The 18,522-nt window shown below is 57.5% G+C and overlaps 3 protein-coding genes across 8 annotated transcripts in view; 1 reads left to right on the top strand and 2 right to left on the bottom strand.

Moving 5' to 3' along the window:
• The window catches only part of P2RX6 (purinergic receptor P2X 6), a 58,835-nt gene extending 48,270 nt beyond the window's left edge, over nucleotides 1-10,565 (top strand). Inside the window, exons 2-13 of one of the 2 annotated variants that reach the window (XM_062628421.1) lie at nucleotides 2,047-2,181; nucleotides 2,274-2,424; nucleotides 2,498-2,569; nucleotides 4,656-4,731; nucleotides 5,249-5,342; nucleotides 5,585-5,665; nucleotides 6,695-6,836; nucleotides 7,025-7,134; nucleotides 7,595-7,688; nucleotides 8,878-8,943; nucleotides 9,596-9,673; nucleotides 10,409-10,565. In XM_062628421.1, coding sequence (XP_062484405.1) covers nucleotides 2,057-2,181; nucleotides 2,274-2,424; nucleotides 2,498-2,569; nucleotides 4,656-4,731; nucleotides 5,249-5,342; nucleotides 5,585-5,665; nucleotides 6,695-6,836; nucleotides 7,025-7,134; nucleotides 7,595-7,688; nucleotides 8,878-8,943; nucleotides 9,596-9,673; nucleotides 10,409-10,447 — 1,128 coding nt within the window. In that variant the 5' untranslated portion in view covers nucleotides 2,047-2,056 and the 3' untranslated portion in view covers nucleotides 10,448-10,565. Of the gene's footprint in view, nucleotides 1-2,046; nucleotides 2,182-2,273; nucleotides 2,425-2,497; nucleotides 2,570-4,655; nucleotides 4,732-5,248; nucleotides 5,343-5,584; nucleotides 5,666-6,694; nucleotides 6,837-7,024; nucleotides 7,135-7,594; nucleotides 7,773-8,877; nucleotides 8,944-9,595; nucleotides 9,674-10,408 lie in introns of those variants that run through there. The other variant, XR_009966598.1, reaches the window with a different exon arrangement.
• Nucleotides 10,566-11,213: 648 nt separating this feature from the next.
• Nucleotides 11,214-12,691, bottom strand: LOC134168596 (transmembrane protein 17B-like). Its single transcript, XM_062628423.1, has 2 exons — nucleotides 12,384-12,691; nucleotides 11,214-12,073 (listed from the first exon to the last, which is right to left on the bottom strand). Exon 2 carries the CDS (start codon nucleotides 11,596-11,598, stop codon nucleotides 11,245-11,247), a length of 354 nt encoding a protein of 117 aa, XP_062484407.1. The 5' UTR covers nucleotides 11,599-12,073; nucleotides 12,384-12,691; the 3' UTR covers nucleotides 11,214-11,244.
• A 2,098-nt stretch (nucleotides 12,692-14,789) lies between these two features.
• The window catches only part of AIFM3 (apoptosis inducing factor mitochondria associated 3), a 34,550-nt gene continuing 30,817 nt past the window's right edge, over nucleotides 14,790-18,522 (bottom strand). For 2 of the 5 annotated variants that reach the window (XM_062628411.1, XM_062628407.1), the window contains exons 19-21: nucleotides 16,530-16,634; nucleotides 16,008-16,028; nucleotides 14,792-15,612 (exon numbers count right to left, since the gene is read on the bottom strand). In XM_062628411.1, coding sequence (XP_062484395.1) covers nucleotides 15,573-15,612; nucleotides 16,008-16,028; nucleotides 16,530-16,634 — 166 coding nt within the window. In that variant the 3' untranslated portion in view covers nucleotides 14,792-15,572. Of the gene's footprint in view, nucleotides 15,613-16,007; nucleotides 16,029-16,529; nucleotides 16,635-18,522 lie in introns of all 5 variants that reach the window. The other 3 variants (XM_062628410.1, XM_062628408.1, XM_062628409.1) reach the window with 3 other exon arrangements.

Here is an 18,522-nt window from a genome sequence, read left to right as displayed (position 1 = left end):
GGCACATCACTACAGGTAAGCAGCATATGGTATGATTTAGCTTTCCTCAGAGAACAGATATTCAAATATGTGTTCAATTTGAAGGCTGAAACAGCTGCTTTCCTTTTTGTCTCCACTCCTGTTTGCTCACCTCCTGCTGCCTTTGCAGTCAAACAGCTTTTCCAGTCATCTTCAAGCACAGCAATGGCTTCCTCCTGTGCTGGTTGACAACCTCCTTTCTTCCCTGCATCACTGGAAGCTCACAGGACATGTGCCCAGGAAACCTGCTCAGGTTTCCAATGGCAGGAGCTCTGGGCAGGGGTAAAGGGGGAGGAGGACTGGTTTCTGTGCCAGCAGCACACACCAGGCCCCGGCTGGCTGGAGGCCAGGGCTGGGGAGGGTGAGGCTGTGGGAAGGTACCTGCTTGCAGCCAGCTTTCAGACTCAGCCCAGGCGGAGAGGGAGCCGGTGCGGGCAGATCGGCACGGGAGCAGCAGCGCTTGGCTTGGTGATCAGTCATTGCCTTTTCTCTCCTCTGCTGCCCTTGCAGCCTGTGCTCACAGCACACATGCGCTTCGTTGCCCAGCAGCTCCTGCTTTGTGATTGTGGTGAATGAGCTACGAAAGGAGAGATCCGTTGAGGTTTTAATGGCCTGCCTTGAGGTTATACCGAGAAATACCTGAACTAACCTGAGCTGCCTTTGAATTTAACAATCCTTTTAACTGCCGATCTTTCAGAGTGTTTGGCTTCATGTGCTTTTCCTTAGGTGAAATTCTTGGAGCAGCAGCAGCAGGAAAGGTTGGATTAAAGGAATTCACAATCAGCTGGAACCATTTCCATAGCCACGGGGCAGCTGCCTTGGCCAAAGCCTTGGGGGTTGAAGGTGTTTTCACTCCTGTTTGTAAGTTCTGAGATCTCACCTGAAGCTTTCTCTGTTGAAAAGGATGTGAATTCTGCACTGTGCTGTCTGCCTGTGCCCTTGTCTGTCCAACTGCCACCTATGAGCTGCGATCGATTGTAGAAACTTTGGAACTAAGTAAAATCACCCATTGTCTATGGACATATTGCAGATGTTTTAATTTCTTTTTCTAGTTCTTCCCCTTTTTAGAGTCAAAATTACTACAAGGAGCAGTTTTATTTCATTTCACTCCTGGTTCACAAATCAGTACAGGAATTGTTGTAATCTCTGTACAGTTTTCACTAAAAGAAAAAAATCTCTCACTAAAATAAACAGTTTCTCCAGCCTCTGAGGCTGAAAGGGGCCACTGTAGTAATTTCATTTTCCCTCTCGTGTAATGCAAATCCCACGTGCCATCCAGGGACTGGTAGAGCAAGGCTCCTCCTGCCTTTCGGGCAGCGGAGGGATGGGGGGGATTTGTCCAAGGTTGATTCAAGTGCCAGGAGGTTGTCAGGGGTGTGCTCATGTCACACGATGGGCACACCTCAATGAGCCGGGGGTTTCCTCAATGGCTTTGGCAACAGTGGAGCAGATCCTCAACCCAGAGAAGCTGTGGCTGCCCCATCCCTGGCAGTGTCCAAGGCCAGGCTGGACACAGGGGCTTGGAGCAAGCTGCTCCAGTGAAGGTGTCCCTGCCCGGGGCAGGGGGCTGGGACTTTTAAGGTCCCTTCAACCCAAACTGTGCTGGGACTTGATCTGAAACAGTGGGTTTGCTATTGGGAAAGGCAGAACTGCTGTGCCCGGGTCGGGTGTTTCACTGGGCTGGGTGAGGGACCACAGCCCCGTGTGACTGCCGGGGGATGGAGGGGACAGCCCAGACTGGCCCCAGCGCCCTGTCCCGGGTGTCCCTCACGCCTCATGGTGCTGCCGCCCCTCCCTCCCTCCCCCGCGGGCCAGGCCCCGGTGCCGCAGGAGGCCAGATCACGCCGCAGGCCCGGCAGCAGCCAGGGCTCAGCGCTACCGCCGCCGCCATCTTCGGCCCAGGGCTGCCGCGCTGCTGCCATGGCGACGGGGCGGGGCTTGGCTCCGAGGGGCGGAGCCAGGCTCCGAGGGGCGGGGCCACGGTGCGGCGGGAACCGCGGCCGGGCCGTTGCGGCAGAGCCCCGGGAGCGGAGCCGCCATGGCGTGCGGGCCGTGCCGCGGTGTGCTGGACTACAAGACGGCGAAGTTTGCGGTGACGCGGAACTGGCGGGTCGGGCTGCTGCACCGCCTGCTGCAGCTCGGTGCGCTGGGCTACCTGCTCGGGTAGGGCGGCTCACGCGGGGCCCGGCCCTCCCGGAGGCGGCGGGGCGGCCGGGGTGTCCCCTCAGCGCGCATCGCCCCGCTGCCCCCCGCAGGTGGGTGCTGCTGGTGCGGAAGGGCTACCAGGACACCGACCGAGCCCCCCGCGCTGCCGTCTTCACCAAGCTGAAGGGGGCGGCGGCCGCCGAGGTGCGGGGCTCTGGCCGGCGGCTGTGGGACGCGGCGGACTACGCCCGGCCCCCGCAGGTACTGTGGGAACCTCCGGTGCTGAGCGGGGCGCGATGCGGGTCCTCGCTGACGGCGCCTCCTTGCCCCCTAGGGAGGAAACGTGCTTTTCCTGGTGACCAATTTCATCGCTACTGCCGGGCAAGCGCAGGGCACCTGCCCCGAGGTGAGTGCGGGGGGCTGCGGGGCTGGCGGCGTTGCTGCTCGGTCGCTTGCTCTGTCAGACCCACACGGGCACGGATCCGCGCAGTGCAGCCAGCACCATCCAAGGGACAAGGGCCATGCGCTGCTGGAGCTCGCCAGCTCTGGGCTTCCTGAGCGGTGGTGGCACTGTGTGGTCGCTGCAGGCTTCCTGCTGCCTTTAGGCAAGGACCGCTCGGGTGGGCCGAGCTGTTACCCTATTGCTGTTCCATCTCTGCAGGGCAGCTGGCACCAGCGCTGCCACCCCCAGCTAACATCTCTATTACCTGTGTTCCTTCTTGAACCTCGCATGTATTCTTGGTTTCTTGCTGCTACATTCTCTAATCTCTGACTTGCCTTTTTTCCCTGATGCTCTTGCACACCTGCCGTGGACATGGGTCATGTTTCCTTTATAATTCTGCTGCAGGACTGGAATCCTCTCCATCTTGGTGTTCTATTATTAGAAGGAATGGAGCACAAGGTTTGAAGGTTTCCCAGTCAGCCAGCACTTAATGGTATATGTTCTCTCGGAGAAATCTTCCCTTTAAGGCTGGATTCAGGCCAGCTCCTGCACCGAACTCTCTCAGGCTGCACTCTGCTTGGCAGACAAGAGCAGATGACTCAAGCTAAGCCACTGCCGGCACCTTGTGCCTGAGCCAAGCATTGTTTGTCCTAATGGACAGAAGTGTCTGTGCCACGTGGCACTTGCCATGTGTCTTGTTACCTGGACTGATGTGCTGATGTGCAAATATCTGTTGTGTGGGTCCCTCTGGAGGCTGAAGCCTTGACATCTGATTTGGATCAGGAAGACAAAGTGCTCTCATAAGTGCTTATTACAGCATTGCAAGGGGGTGTTGCAAGCTATGGGTGGACCATCAGTGGGAGCGAGGGGCCTGAGTCTGGTATCCAGCCCCCTCCAGCAGTCAGGCAGGACTCGCTGGTCCCTCCAGTAGTCCTGTGGGCTTGCTTCTGGACAGCCTGCAGTGCTGCCAGGCACATGGGCCCCTGTGACCAGTGGTCCCACTCCAGCTGCTGGCGCTCAGACACCCTTACACACAACGGGATAGAGCCCCTCAACCGGGAAGGTAGTTAGGAATGAAGCTGAGTCTGCAACAGGACAGACTACGCTGGCAAGGTGCAGCCCACTGTCATGACCAGCCAGCTCTGTACATGTACACCAGTTCTTTGCATCTTGTATCCCTCTGTTTTCCAATGTTTGTTCCTTCTTAGATTGCCTAGATTGCTGCCTTTTCCATGCCTTCCTCTTTTAAACATCCCATCCCCTCAACATCCTGTGCAATCCCGAAATGCTCTTCTGCATCCCATGATTCCCGTACCGTGAGACCATGACCATCCTGTCCTGTCCCCCCCAGTCTAAAGGTGCTTCAGAGCTTGTTTTAGTGGGTCTCGCACCTGAAACAAAGGACTGAGACTGCCTGGGGGGGTGGGGAGGGGTGGGGGCAAACAGACACCCCCACTCACCCCTCTTCTTCTGACTCCATAACTGGGGCTTCCCACTGCTTTCAGGCCTGGGGAGCTGGGTTTGTTGGGCTGGTGACTCTTGGGACAGCCTTGGGAATAGCTGGGGGAAGGTGTTGCACCCCCCCCCGCCTCTGTCTCTGTGTTAGAATAGGAGCTCCAGCACTCAGGTGGGTCCAGAGTGAGGGTGAAGCTTTCTGTGTGTGTCTCTTTCCATGTGTCCTGCTGTATGTAGGGTCTCTTCCCAGCGGAACTGTGCTGGTGCTTTACAAGGTGCCTAATGGGCTCTGCCATTAAGGCCTTCTTGAACCTAACGGTGGTTGTTCCAAGTCCCAGCTGAAAGATCCAAGCTAGCTCCTGAGGCTTCCTCTGCTTCCAGCATGGAGGAGGGAGACAGGAGGGAAGGGTTGCCCCGTGGAGATGCCTCTCTCCTCGCTGCCTGGAGCCTGCCCAGGTTGTGGACGTGGCAGATGTCTTCTATAAGTGTTTGGGACGTGCACAGAGGAGCAGGCGCAGCAGCACAGGGGTGTGGGTGAGTGATCGTGTGGCCTCGGGTGCTGCGCAGTGACAGCACATCTCTCTGTCTCTCTCAGAGCCCCTCTGTTCCTGCTGGGATGTGCACAGAAGATGCAGACTGTCCCATGGGAGAGCCAGTGGTTCATGGCAATGGTACTGGGTATTTTGCTAAATAAAAACCTCAACCATAAAATCATTGAATTCCTCACGTTTCATAACAAACAGGCCCACAAAGGCACCACAAGTTTAGTGCTTTCTGGGAGCATGCACTGAAGTCCTCTGCAGCCATCTGTTCTTGGCCCAACCACCCAGCGACCTGTCCTGGCTGCACGAGCAGGCACAAGGTGCTGTCACAGCAAATGCTGAGTGCTTTGTTTCTGACACTGGCTGCTGGAATTGAAACCAGTGTACTGTGTGATTGGCACATTTTCCTTTTGTAATACAGCCTGGCCATGGGGCAGAGCAGCAAACAGCACCTTGTCTTTGTATGACAGCATCCTCGAGAGAAGGTTTCACAGGGAAAGTGCTGGGTGGGTGAAAGGCTGAAGATGATGCCAGGGTTCTTTGTGGTTCAGAGCGAGCTTGTGGCCAGGGCACTGTCCCAGGAGAGGAGCTGTGGAGATGCTGTTTCAAAAAGGAAAAGCAATTATATACATCGTCTCCTTTCTAGGGATAAAAACTGGGAAATGTGTCATGTTCAACACCACACATTCCACCTGTGAGATCTATGGCTGGTGTCCCGTGGAGAACAACACCCTGTCCAGGTAAGGCATGGGCTGAGGAGACAGCAGGTTCCTTCCCTCTGTGTAACCAGGAGCCTGATCATACTTGCCCAGTGGGCAGCCAGGCCCAGGGAAACCTTTGACATTGATCTACCAGTCAGTTAAGATTCTTGTGACTGTCCATTGTAGCCACAGTCCTGGGATTGTGGCAGAGACTGGAGTGAGGGGAGCAGGGACGTGCCTTGGCCTCTGTGCACAATCTGAGTTCACCGGTGGTTTTCCAGGAAACCTCTTCTGGCTGAGGCGGAGAATTTCACTCTTTTCATAAGAAATACTGTCCACTTCACCAAATTCAACTTCTCCAGGTAAGCAGGACACCCCACAGCCCTCCCTGTGCCCACAGCCTCGCTGGGGTGTCCTGGAAGCCCTGTGCCATCACACAGGTGATGTTGGCAGATGTAAGAGCAATGGGATGGGGACCCCTCAGGGAGAGATCCTGGTGTCCGTCTGCCTGTGACACACAGAGGCCACTCATTCCCAAGGGCTCAGCTGTAATTTACTTTTCTCCTTAGTAGCTGGTGCAGTGCTGTGTTTTCAACCTTAGCCTTGGCACAAGGCTGATAACACACCAATGGTTCAGTTGTTGCTCAGTAGCACTTACTCCCATCAAAGACTTTTCAGTGCTGTGCCAGTGAGGAGGGGCATGGGAAGCTGGGAGGAAGCAGAGACAGGACACCTGACCCAAACTAGCCAAAGGGGTGTTCCATCCCACAGCACATCATGCTCAGTATAGAAACTGGGGGGAGTTACCCAGGAGGCCCAGATCGCTGCTCGGGTTGAGCTGGGTATGTTGGGGTGGGGCTGTTGCTGAGCAGTGTATTCTCTGCCTTTGTTATTTCCTTTATCATTATTATTCCTGGTGGTAGCAGTAGTGGTTTGTGTTATACCTTGGTTACCAGACTGTTCTTATCCCAACCTGTGAGAGTTACATTCTTTCCATTCTCCTCCCCATCCCTCCCAGTGTAGGGAGGGAAGTGAGTGTTAAGTAGCACACTTAGTTGCTGCTGTCAGCATTGTTCTCACACTAAAGTAAAAAACAGAGCCCCACCAGCTACTGAGAAGGAGAAAAATACCTGTTACAGCTGAAGCCACAACAGAGTGGCAGGACCACGGCAGGTGTGAAGGGTGGTAACTCCGTGTATGATTGCTCTGGGCTGGTTTCCCTTTACCCTCTCTTCAGCTGAGGCTTTACGAGAGGCAATGACTATTCCCCCTTGGAGCAGGAGCATCAGCAGTCCCACTCCAGCAGGAGAATCTCCTTTTCAGCCCTGCAGCAGGACTCTCTGACCTCCCATTCCACCTGTGATGGCTCCCCCCTCTCTCTCCTGTCTCAGGTGCAATGCTCTGCAGACCAATGACCCTTACTATTTCAAGAGCTGCACGTATGACCCATCCCTCAGCCCCTCCTGCCCCATCTTCCGTGTGCGTGACATGGTGGAGGCAGCTGGAGAGACCTTTGAAGACCTCGCACTGCTGGTACTTGTTCTCTTTAATATGGAAGATGACTCCAAATCCCCCATGGCTGTGTGCAAGGGACTGGGGGCAGGAGACAGGTCTGACCCGTGAATTGTTAAGGGAATGTGTTATCTGTGGCTGTTGGAACAGTGAAGAACTTGTCAAATCTCTGGTCCCCAGTGAAATCTTTGCTGCAATGTGTTCTGTAGGGAGGGAGCATCGGAGTTCGCATTGAATGGGACTGTGACCTGGATCGCCCTGCAGCTCACTGCCAGCCTCAGTACTCCTTCAGCTTGCAGGACAGGAGGTACAATTTCAGGTGAGGATGCTGGGACAGTGGCCACATGGGCCCATATGTTGAGCACACAGTGATCTTTTGAGATCTCAGTTTTCCTGATGAGTGCTCTGAAAGGAGCAGGAGGGACAGTGTAATGCAATAACAGTCCTGGGGTGCTGTGATAGCACAGCCACAGGGTGCAGGAACTGTTTAGAGCTGTGAAGGCATTTCCTGCTGGAGGGCAGGGACATGTGGCAGCTCACGGCTGTGCTGACCCTGAACTAGACACACTGGGACCTGCGTGCTCCCAGTGACCCCAGGCTGGGTGCTGAGTGGATGCTGATGTCCCCCTGCTGATGCCAAGCTAGTGCATCACCCGTGTCCCAGCCTGCTGGAGGATGAATGGTGTGCACAGGCACACGGCTCCAGCAGTCCCAGGCCACTGGTCCGCTGCCTGCACAGAGCTGCCCTGGCTTTGAGCCACGTCCAGTGTCTCCCACAGAACTGCCTCCTACTACTGGGACTCCCAGCGACGGCTCTACCGGACCCTGCTCAAGCTCTACGGGATCCGCTTTGACATCTCCGTGCACGGGCAGGTACTGCTGTCCCCGCCGGGCTGAGTCCCTCACCGCTCCTGCCTGCCCTCTCCTGCAGCCTTCCTGGCATGGCTTCTCACCCTGGTGAGCCCTTCCCCTCCTCCTAGAGTTTTCCAAGCAGAGCAGGAGATAATGGTCTCTCCTATATGAAGGGAAGTTTCTTGACAATGCCCTGAGCAGGGAGGCTTCCCTCACTGATGATGTGGGCGTCAGGAAGCACTGGGCCCTGTAGGCAAGGTGAGGTTGTCTGGGAGATCAGCCTGGAGTGAATGTGGGCAATTAATCTCTTCTTAGAATCACAGAATGGTTTGGGTTGGGAAGAACCTTAAGATCATCCAGTTCCAATCCCCTGCCGCAGTCGGGAACACCTACTAGACCAGGTTGCTCTAAGCCCCAGCCAGCCTAGCCTTGAATACTGCTAGGGATGGCCCTGTCAGTTTGAACCCAGCACCACTTGTCCTATTGCTACAGTCCCTGAATAAGAGTCTCACTCCAGCATCCCTGTAGGCCCTTCACATACTGGAGGCAGCTCTGATTTCTTGGTTTACTGTACCCTTGGGGAGAAAACCCATGGGCATAATGACGGCTGACACCACCGTGTGCAGTATTACTGACAAACTCAGCACTCAGCTGTGCCAGATGGGGCCTGTGCTGAGAGAATTTGCCACCTGAGAGATGTAAACAGCTGGTCTGTTATGCTTAGCAGTGGCCTTTCCACCTGAATAGGGTGAAGCAGGTGTTTGAGACAGGGTGCACCACTTCTGGGTTGTGAGATCAGGTCCAGGAGATGTAAAGCAGGATTGAACAGCCAGGGATGAGACAGGAGCCTGGAAATCTCTGATACCAGACTCATTGAGCAGGGGGGACACATCACACTAGGGCTGTTTGCTGGTCATGGGGATGTTCTGTGGGTGGCAGCTGCTGGCCTCCTGCAGCAAGAGGGAGGCTCCCACTGTGCCTGCAGGAGTAGGGGGTCACAGTAACCTCTGCTGCCACCAATGCATGAGCTGCCCCAGTCCCTTCTTTGGCAGCCAAAGGGGTTTTGAGTCGAGGTGATAGAAGTTGGGTTCATACAGCTAGCCATGGAGAACTGACCTTGGTGTCATCCAGCACATCCCTGGCTTTAATAAGTCTGCCAGCAGGGTTTGTTCCACACCTCTCACCACTCTCCACCCACTGTTCTTACCAGGCTGGGAAGTTCAGCATAATTCCTGCTGCTGTGAGCTTTGGCACTGGCATTGCATTCTTTGGTGCTGTGAGTATTCTCTATACGCGCTTCTCTGAGCTGTGGGTTGGGATTTGTCTCTCGCCCGTTGTTACCCTGCCTGCCCCGGCACACGGCTCCCTGGTGTCCAGATCAGGGTGTTAGATGCCCTTCTGTTGTGCTGCTGGGTCAAGGATCCTGAGCACTGCTGGGACACAGCTCATGGAGGGAGATGTCTGTGTGCCCCTGGGAAGAGGTGTTGCTGGCTGGTCTGTTCCAGCTGTCTCAGCCTGCAGGAGTGAGCACCTCCTCTGTGTGTCTGCCCTGACTAGAGGGAGCCAGTGTCCTGCTCCAGCATGGGCATGCTGTTGTGGTCATTGAGGTGAGGTAGCCTCTTATAGAGTGCTTCTGTGGCTCTTGCCCTCCAGCAGAGCCCTGGGGAGCCTGGATCCCCCTGGCCCCTCTTTCCTCACATGTGCTCATCCCAGTCCATGTGGCCCTGGCCTTGCTTTCCTGCATTGCTGCCCAGGTGATCTCATCTAACCTCTTGTGCAGCTCATGGGAGCAGGCTGGGTCAGAGACCTGCCTGGGTGGCTTGTGCTGGAGACAGGTCAGGTTTGCAGGGCTTGGTGGGAGCTGAGGCCTGGTTTTCCTATAGGAAGTGCTGCTGCTGACCACGCTGCTGTGCTTGTTTTGTCTCCAGGCCACGGTGGTCTGTGACCTAGTTCTGCTCTACCTGGATGCAAAGGCTGACTTCTATTGGAAGGAGAAGTTTGAGGAGGTAAGGATGGCGCCACTTTTAAGAGGTGAGGTTGGAGGCAAGTTTTGCAAGTAGGTTTAATCGTCTGCCCCTTGGTTAAAACTGTTCATGAGATCTGGGAAAACGCCACTTTAGCAGTTCTGAGTCTCAGTTGGTGGTTGGTCTGAGTGGAGCCTGAGACTAAACTCCTCCAAGTTTAATGCCAATAGGTGGCAGTGGAAGAGAGGGACCAGACCAGTGCCCCACCTGCAGGAAAACCTGAACCACAACCTCAACTCCTGTTAGAAAACAGGGAGTCCCTGAGAGGACCTTACCACAGAACCTGACCCAGCTTGACATTATTCATCTTCCAAACTGAAGCTGGCCAAACTCCATGTGCCAAGGGCAGCTCTCTCAGGGTGCTGGAGCTGTCAGCTCAGTGCTGCCCATCCTGGGGAACTGGGGGGGTCAGAAAGGGGTGTGCTGGGGAGGGGGGCTGCAGAGGAGGAAAGCTGCCAGCCTTGGCTTGGCTCATCTTCAGCTTTATCTGGCTAAGTTTTAGAAGCCTCTGAGGACACAGATCTCCTGGTGACCTGCCCCAGGGCTGCACCATTCCACTGAGGGGGAAAAGCTATCCCTAATGCCTGATCTGAGTCAGGAGTGGAGTGGGGATATCAAACAACGGATCTGGCCCATGGGACTGAGCAGAGCAGGACTCCCCACTTGGGCTTTCCCCTTCTCTCTGGTGCAACTGAGATGCTCCTGTTCATTTTGCAGGCAAAACCCCCCAAAGGTAAGAGTGAAGCTGCAGCTTAGGGCCATCGGGGACACTCCACCAGGCACCCTGTGCTCCAGAGCACCCTGGGGTAGATGTGATGGGGACACAGCTGCAGGCTGGGTGCAGGAGGCCCTGACCAGCACTGGTGTGTGTGTGCTGCTGAGCTGGGGCTCTGCCTGCCCTGGAGCTGCGTTTGCATCAGCAGAAGTTCTTGGCTCCTGGCGCATGAACCCCATGTGCAGCTCCCAGCCAGGCCTGGAGTGGAGCTGCTGTGGGGCCTCGGGTTTGCTGGGAAGCTGCTGGCCCATGCTTGCCACGAGAGGCTTGAAGCACTGCACTTCTTCCCCTTTCCCATGGCCGTGGGCCTGGAGTTCCTGTGAAAACCAGGGACCCAACAAAATAAAGCTGCTTGGAAAGTGGGAGGTGGCTCTGCTCTCCCTATAGCACTGGGGCTGGCTCCAAAGGGTTAGTGGTGCCCCTCTTGCACCTCCCAGCACCCTCGGTGATTCCAGCTGAGATGGGTAACCCACATCCTAGGAACCTCTGCAGGGAGCAGCAGGGTTATCCCCTCCTCTGCTGTGCATGGGAAGGGTTGAGGAGCTGAGCTGAAGTCAGCAGCCCTGGGCTGGGACGTGCTTGCTCCTGGTTCTTGCCCCCTGCCAGGGCTGATGATCTGGAGGACAAGTAGAGCATTTTGGGGCTGCTGAACCCCATGCTCTCCCCTTCCCCAGGCTGTGTGGGCCCAGTGGGGGAGGTCTGTGCCACGGGCTGCTCTGGACACCCTCGTGCTGCCTGGCTCACAAACACTGTGCAGCACTGGGGCCGTGAGCACTGTTTAATGCTCCCTGCTGGGGCTGACAGCGTGGGCTGGGGGAGTCTTGCAGCAGGGTCCTTCCCTGGCTGCCTGCGCTGACAGGTCCCGGCCGCCCTCCTCCCACTGCCGCAGGTAGAACTGTGCTGCCAGCTGCTTGCTCATGGTGCGCAGAGCCAGGAAGGCAGCCACGATCTCGGCCAGGAGGAAGGCCAGGAGCAGGCTGTGCACTGCCAGCTCCAGCGGCAGGCACAGGACCTGGCTGTCCGTCAGCAGGAAGAGCAGGAGCGGGAGCTGGATCAGGAGGGAGAGCAGGAGGAACCCGGCCAGCTCGGGTACCTGCAGGAGCAGAGCTGGTGACATGGGTGCAGAAGCCATCGGTGGGGTATGGAGACCACTATCCCACTCTGCTGGCCTTGGCACCTTGGGCACTGGGACATTGCTGCCACACAGAGCTGTGCCTGTGTGTATTCAGGCACTGTGAAGCCCAGTGCTGGAGCATTGCACCCATGACACAGGGAGGGGTACAGCAGGAGAGTGAGTGGGTCCCTTGTCCCCTGCCTCCAGGTCCTCCTTGCCCTTAGGCTTCCCTCCCAGGACGGCTCCAGACAGGACTCCAGGAGGAATGGGTTGTGATGGGTGCTCGGGTCCTGAGTGAGGGACCATCCAGCAAAGCCACAGCAACACCACCCCTCACCAGGAATAGGGGACTCGAGGCCAGGGCAGAGGTGGTGCTTACCTTCTCCTGTAGGTTCCCCAGGTAGCCCAGGTAGAGGCGGGAGCCCTCAACCAGCAAGAGGATGAGGAAAGTGGTGACCAGCAGGAACTGGTAGTGCCCAGGCAGGAGGTGATACTGGAACAGGGGCACAGCCTCATCGCAGCCAGCCCTAACACCTGCATCCCATGCCCAGTGTCCCATCCCCTGTGCACCATTCCTTGTGCCTCATGCCGAGATCCGTGTTGTTTTCATTCTGCCCTCCCACTTTAACCTTCCCTTGCCTAGAGTTCAGTGGTGGTTCTCATTTCTGGGAGCCAGAGAGAGCCATTGTGCCTTGTGGGGGACCCATTAAGCTTGACGAGGGTCCCCCCTCCCCTGCTCAGTGTGGCCCAGGCAGGCTGGGCAGGAGCAGGCTCAACCCCACACATGCTCCCTGGGACGGTACCTTCAGCTGCAGCATCATTCCCTCCGCCAGGCACCACGCTGGGAAGTAGCAGGCGTTGAAGTAGAGCATCATCTGGAGGGGCAGGTTGGCTAGCAGCTCGTGGGCTAGGTAGGGCAGACAGGGGTTGGGCAGGGCTGCTCAGCACCCGCATGGCCTCGCTGCCCCAAGGGAGCCCCTGCCAGGCTCAGGGGGACTCTGGGGAGCAGCTGCTAGCAGTAAATGCACTTATTGGTGGGTGGGTGCAGGGACCCCGCTCAGCAGCACCCGGGTGCTCAGTGAGGTGCTGGGCAGGCTCACAGGGATGAAGCGACACAGCCCCGCTGAGCCCTGCTGCGTACCTGGGCTGCACCTCTGGGCAGCGCCGCTGTCCTGCGTCTTGTTGTCCATGAAGAGGGAGCCGCTGAAGGCCACCAAGCCCCGGCGGAGGTTGGGGGGCAGTGGCGTGTGCGCAGCCATGGCAGCACTGAGCCCTGCTCGCCCCAGCGCGGCTCAGCAGGGATTAGCGGGGAGGGATTAAGGGGATGACAGGTTGGGCTCATGCGCGGGGCCACCGGCTCCCAGGGACAGCACGGCAGTCCCCTGGGGCGCCAAGGCCCCGGGGGAGCCACAAGGACACAGCATCTCCCCTCCATCACCGTGGTACCGACCACTCTGTCCCCAGCCCGTTCTCCCTGCGGGCAGCACCGGCTCTGCTGCACCCTCTCCAGCCAGGCTGTATCAACAGTTCCTGCCCGGAACTCCTTGACAATGATTCGGCCCGGAAGGGGATGATGCTTTTTGCCAGAAATGCTTCTTCAAAGCATCTCATCTCAGTCTCCCCTCTGGCAGGTTAAAGCCATTCCCCTTGCCCTGTCCCTACAGTCCCTTGTCCAAAGCCCCTCTCCAGTGCTCTTGTAGCCAAGTCCCGCTGCCCCTTTCTACAAAGGAGCTGTTTCAGCTGGACTAGAACATCACCCCATGACATGAGAAACCCCAGTCACCACCATGGCTTTCCTTAGGACATGTACTGGATCCTGTCCACCACCTTGGCTAATGCTTACCGGTGGTGAGCATGTCCTGGAGCTGGGCAAACCTGTGTTGTCTTCTCTGCCACCTCCTCTGGGACACCTCTCAAACCCCCATGCCAGGAGAGAAAGTTTCCATCTCTTAAGAAACCCCCTGTTCCCACTGGCAATGAGCACCAATCTCTAAACCCAGCTGGGGCTCAGGAAGCTTGTTCACAATCCCCAGCTGCGTGGCACCATCACATGTGGCTTCACCACATCACCCAGCTACCTTCCAGGACGCTCACCTGGGTTGCCCCCACAGATGTGACCCCTCCCCAGACCCACAGCTGGTGCTGTTCTGATGCTGGGCTTTTGCCTGTTGCCCTGCCCACATCTCACCCCATGTGCTGGCAGGACCCAGAAGTCACATACTGGGCACAGCACCCCTTCCCTTTCCGCACACCTGGGACCCCTTTGGTGGCACCACACCAAGGGACAGGGTTTTCTTAGCTCCTTCATGCCCTAAGCCTTCATTTAAAATAATCTCTGCTTCTCACTAGGCAGTTTCCCAGATACTGGAACTGGATAATCTTCAGGTCCTTTCCAACCCTAACTTCTGAGGCAGTTCTTCCCTGTGAGGGTGCTGAGGGGCTGGCACAGGGTGCCCAGAGAAGCTGTGCTTGCCCCATGGACCTAGGATGAGACTTGCACACTCACATCCCCTTGTGGATCCTGCAGATATGTAACGGCTCAAGAAGAGGCCTCTGCTGGCTGCTGAGTGCTGGAGCATGCACATCCTCATCTGCTGTCCCCTCTGGTCACACTGCCTGCGAAAAGCCTTGCAGTGAAAGCAGAAGAGCCAAAGCACATACAACTGGTGCTGTTTCTACCTGGCAAAAGTCTGGAAGTAAATCCAGATGACCTGGACACAAATGGGAAGCCTCCACAGCAGTGATTGCACCAACCGGCCAACCTGCAAGGATGACCCAAGGCCTTGGAAGGAACCGGAGATGATCCAGATCCCAAGAATAGCACTACTTTAATCCACAGAGGGGATCCAATTAAAAATATAAATCATCTTGCTCTGGGCTTGGAGTAAAACACTGACTGCGGGGGGAGACACCTGGGCAGAGCACTGGGGGCTCTCCAAGCGGGGTTCTTGCCCCCCCGGTTCTGCTGGGCTGTTTGGCACAGGGCTGTGGGCTGGCCAGGTCCGCTCCTGAGCTGGAGATAAGGTTCTTCAGCAAGGGGCAGAGAACACAACAGCAGAGCACCGGCATGGGAAGCCAAGATGAGAAATGCCGCCTTGTCAGGAGGCAGCAGGAGGGCAGGAGCAAGGAGCGATGGAGGCCGGAGGATCCCCTCCAGCTGCTTGTCATTGAGGAACATCTCATTCATCGCTCAGGACAGCCCAGGGCTGAGGCACTGCCCCAGGCTGGGGGCTGCCCTCACAGCTCTGCAGGGAGACCCCGCTCCACACTGCACTCACACCGACACTGACCAAGAGCTGCCCCAAAAGCTGGGAGCAGCTCCAGCCCCTCGGCTGTGCTGGCACGGGGGGTGCTGCTGATGCTGGAGACTGATGAGCTCTAGAGCCCTCGGCTTGGGCAGGGACCACCTCTGCCAGGGCTGGATGGGGCGACCAGCATGGGGAAGGGGCAAGACTCCAGCATGGGCTGTACAGAGACCCCCGGTGCGACCCCATCCCTGCCCGTCCCCACACTTCCTGAGCTGGATGGGCACGGGGACAGCCATGGCAGTGCTGAGCCATGCGGAGGGGGAGCAGAGGTCCGGCTCTGCGGGGATGCACATCAGAACTCTGTGGGAACAAAGGGGATTGGAGATGGGGCCACATGCTTGAAAGCACAAGGAGCAACAAAAGGCACGCTGCTTACAGGGGCAAGGGTCTTGCTGGGGACTCCCAGTCTGTTGTCAGCATCTGCAGCACCCGTGCCCACCACCAGTGCCGAGCCCTGCTCTCTGTGGGGGCTGCTTTTCCAGCATCCCATGGGAATTGCAGGAGCAGAGCCCCAGCCTGGGAGGCAGAGGGGCAGGGGGTGGTGAGTGCACAGTGACCGGGGCCAGGCTCATCTGGGTCTGAAGGGGAAGTGACTCAGCCACGGTGTTCCCACTCCTCTGTGGAGCTGCCAGCCCATCTCCCCACAGAGAGTGCAGCACCAGGAGGGCACAGCCACCAGCAGCATTAGGAGCCTTTTCCTGTCAGCCAGGACATGTCTCCAGTTCTAAAAGAGAAAACAAACCAGCAGCACTGTGAGATGCTTCCCAGCACGTGCAAGACTGTTCCTGATGCGTCTGGGCACTGCCCTCAGTGCTGGACACCGGTCCCATGGGCTGTGCCCCATTCTCCACCCTCACTCATATGTCGCTACACCTACCCAAAACATGATGCGCAGATCCTCAATTCCACCTCAAACTGAGCTCAAACAGTGGTGGTTGAGGTTTTTTTCCCCCAAAACAAGCCCTTCCTGCATTCAGCTGGGAATTCCTGTGGAAGTCACCCAAGGGCGGGCATCTCCCTCTCCGAGCAGCATCCCAGCCAAAAGGCAGCTGCAAAGGGGACATGGCAGCCACCCCCAGCCCCACACCCAGTGCACCCAGGATCCCAAACCGAACGTACTTGCCGTGACGAACAAACAGCCTGAAAGGAGCGAAAGCAGCGGGAGAGAAGACATTCAGGTTTAGGTGATCTGGCCTCCTCCAGGCTCGCTGAGCCCCACCACAAGGGCCAGCCAGGCTGCCCATGAGATGCCACCTCCCTCCCAGCCAGCAAGTGCTTCCCGATGCACTGGGGGCGTTGGGCATGATGCTGCCTGGTGGCTGGGTGGACCCTCAGCATGGTCCCAGGGGTGCCTGGTGCTCTGAGCACCACTGTCCCATAGGATCTGTGCAAGGATTTGGGTCCTGGTGTTCAAGACAAACGCCTTGTGTGCAGGGTGCGAGAGCTGGAGGCAGCTGGGGGAGGGGGTGGACAGTGACGGGGGGCCGAGTGAGCGGGGCAGGAGGCTACAGAGAGGGGAGCAGTGGGGGGAGCTGCCCAGTGCCGCCAGGGTCCTGCCCTGGGGTGCTCAGCCCTGCCCTGCACCCCCAGCCCCTGGGCCCCTGCCCCGGCACCGCCAGTTCCCACAGCACCACTACTTACTCCACATCGCGCTTCCGGATGGTCCTGCCGGCAGCCAGGACCTCGGCCACCTTGGACACAATGGGGTCGTAGTTCATGCTGGCCACAGCCACCACCTCGTCACTCCTAGGGCCGGGCAGAGCATGGGGTTAGAGCAGCCCTGCACAAGCACAGCTCCAGCACCCAGGAAGCACATGCTGGAGAGAAGCAGGAAGCGGAGAAGCACCTTGGACCCGTCTCAAGGTGTGGACACCATGGGGCCTGTGCTGATGGGGTGGGATGAGGGTCAAGAGAAGGCTGGGAGCTGGCACAGCAGGCTGGCCCCACCGTGTTCTCACACGTGTTGGCGTGGTGAGCATCACTAGGGTGCCCAGGGGATGGAGACAGTTTGGGGCACCCTGGAAGCTGTGGGAAAACACCAGCAAAGGTGGACAAACCCCTGGACATCAGCAGGGATGCCCAGTGGTTGCTGCCAGCCAGGGAGGTGATCCTGATGCTGCTGCCCTGTGCTGAGAGAGGGGAGAGGCAGGAGGTCAGGATTTCCCTGACAGCGTGCACCAGGAGGAGGAGAGCCCAAACCATTGGGTGGGCACAGCAGAAGGAAACACGAGGGGATTGTCCGTTTGGGGCAGCGTCCCCAATCAAAAAGCATCAGCACCAACCAGAACTGACACCAGATGAGAAGAGGAAGAAATGCTTTCACAGAGGCAGGGACTGGGACTGCAGCCGAGCAAAGCAGTGGGAAGGAGCTGGCCAGCACTCCCCTGCCACCTCTGGCTCTCAGGGGGTGATGCCACCCTGGTACCCAACAGCCATCTCCAGAGCCCCTCTTGGGTGGCAGAACGTCAGAGAACTGGGCAGCACCCCTGTGTGCCAGTGGGTCTGCCCAGGCACGCTGAGCTGGGCTGCACAGAGCAGGGATTATGCACCTTCTGTGGGGCTCTCCTTTGAAGGCTCTACAGATGTCTAATTAAAGCAACCTGACATTTCCTCTCTAATCGGGGCTGGAATAAATGGCTGAAAGCTCCAGCATGGAAAGGGGGAATCAAGGCTTCAAAGAAGATGATATGCTGGAAGGAAATGTGTACCGGGGCAGGTCGTGGGTGCCTGGCCCTTCGTGCTGCAGTGGACACGAGATGGGATAGTGCAGTGGCTGTGCGGTGGCTTCACAAGGATGCAGTGCACACAGTGCTGCAAACCCCTCCTGCAAAACCGCCAAACCCGGGGTTTATCCCCCCCAGCTGACACCCACAGAACAAATGGTACATTTTAAAAAGCTGCTTTGGCATTGTGTGATTTAAATGAACTTCAGAACAACGAGAGGGTAGGGAGTGACAGCCCCGTGGCTGAGGCTGGAGAAGGGGGATGTTCCCCTGCAGCAGCTATCCCCAGCATGGGCACAAACACACCCTGGCAGGAGGTTTTGGCCAAGGGGAGCTCAGAGGTGAACCACGTGCAAAGGGTGGCGGATGGTGGAGCCCTGCTGCCTGCAGCAGGTTTCTATCCGAGGCACCAAGAGAAGGAAGGTGAGTGCTGGGGACCTGGCTGCTCCTGCCATGGCCTGATAAAGGGAGCCCTGTGTCTCTCCAAACCTGGTGGCCACATCCAACTGCAGACAATGGGAGCAAGTGGCTGCTCTTGGAGAGGGGGACATAGAGGGGATGCTGTGAGGGACACTGGGCAGGGGACAGAGGGACGGAGAGCCCTGGTGGGATGAGCTCTGCCTGCTGCTGCCACAGGCGGTTTGATCGCTGTGCCCTGCAGACCTTCACTTCCCTGGTTTCACTCTCCCGATCCCCACATTAGAAAGCACTTGTAGAAATCCCGCCCGTCTCCAGGCATGAGGAGGACCCCGTGGCCACAGATTTCAGTCTGGGACAGGACAGGAGCAGCACAAGAATAAAGAGCAGCAGATATTTTGGGATAAATCACAGTGCACAGTCTTGCCGTGGCTCTCGTGGCTCAGGAACACTGGGGCAGCACATCCGGGCTGTCAGCACATCCCCGGCAAGTA

The sequence above is a fragment of the Pezoporus occidentalis genome, unplaced genomic scaffold (assembly GCF_034315485.1).
Source record: "Pezoporus occidentalis ecotype Australia unplaced genomic scaffold, CSIRO_AGI_Poc_V1 ctg316, whole genome shotgun sequence".
Taxonomy (NCBI): Eukaryota; Metazoa; Chordata; class Aves; order Psittaciformes; family Psittacidae; genus Pezoporus; species Pezoporus occidentalis.
This window is presented reverse-complemented; position numbering and strand designations above follow the sequence as displayed.

Bases quoted from the DNA above. Each gene is read 5' to 3' on its own strand.
- LOC134168596 (XM_062628423.1), bottom strand. From the start codon at position 11,598: ATGGCTTCTGCACCCATGTCACCAGCTCTGCTCCTGCAGGTACCCGAG.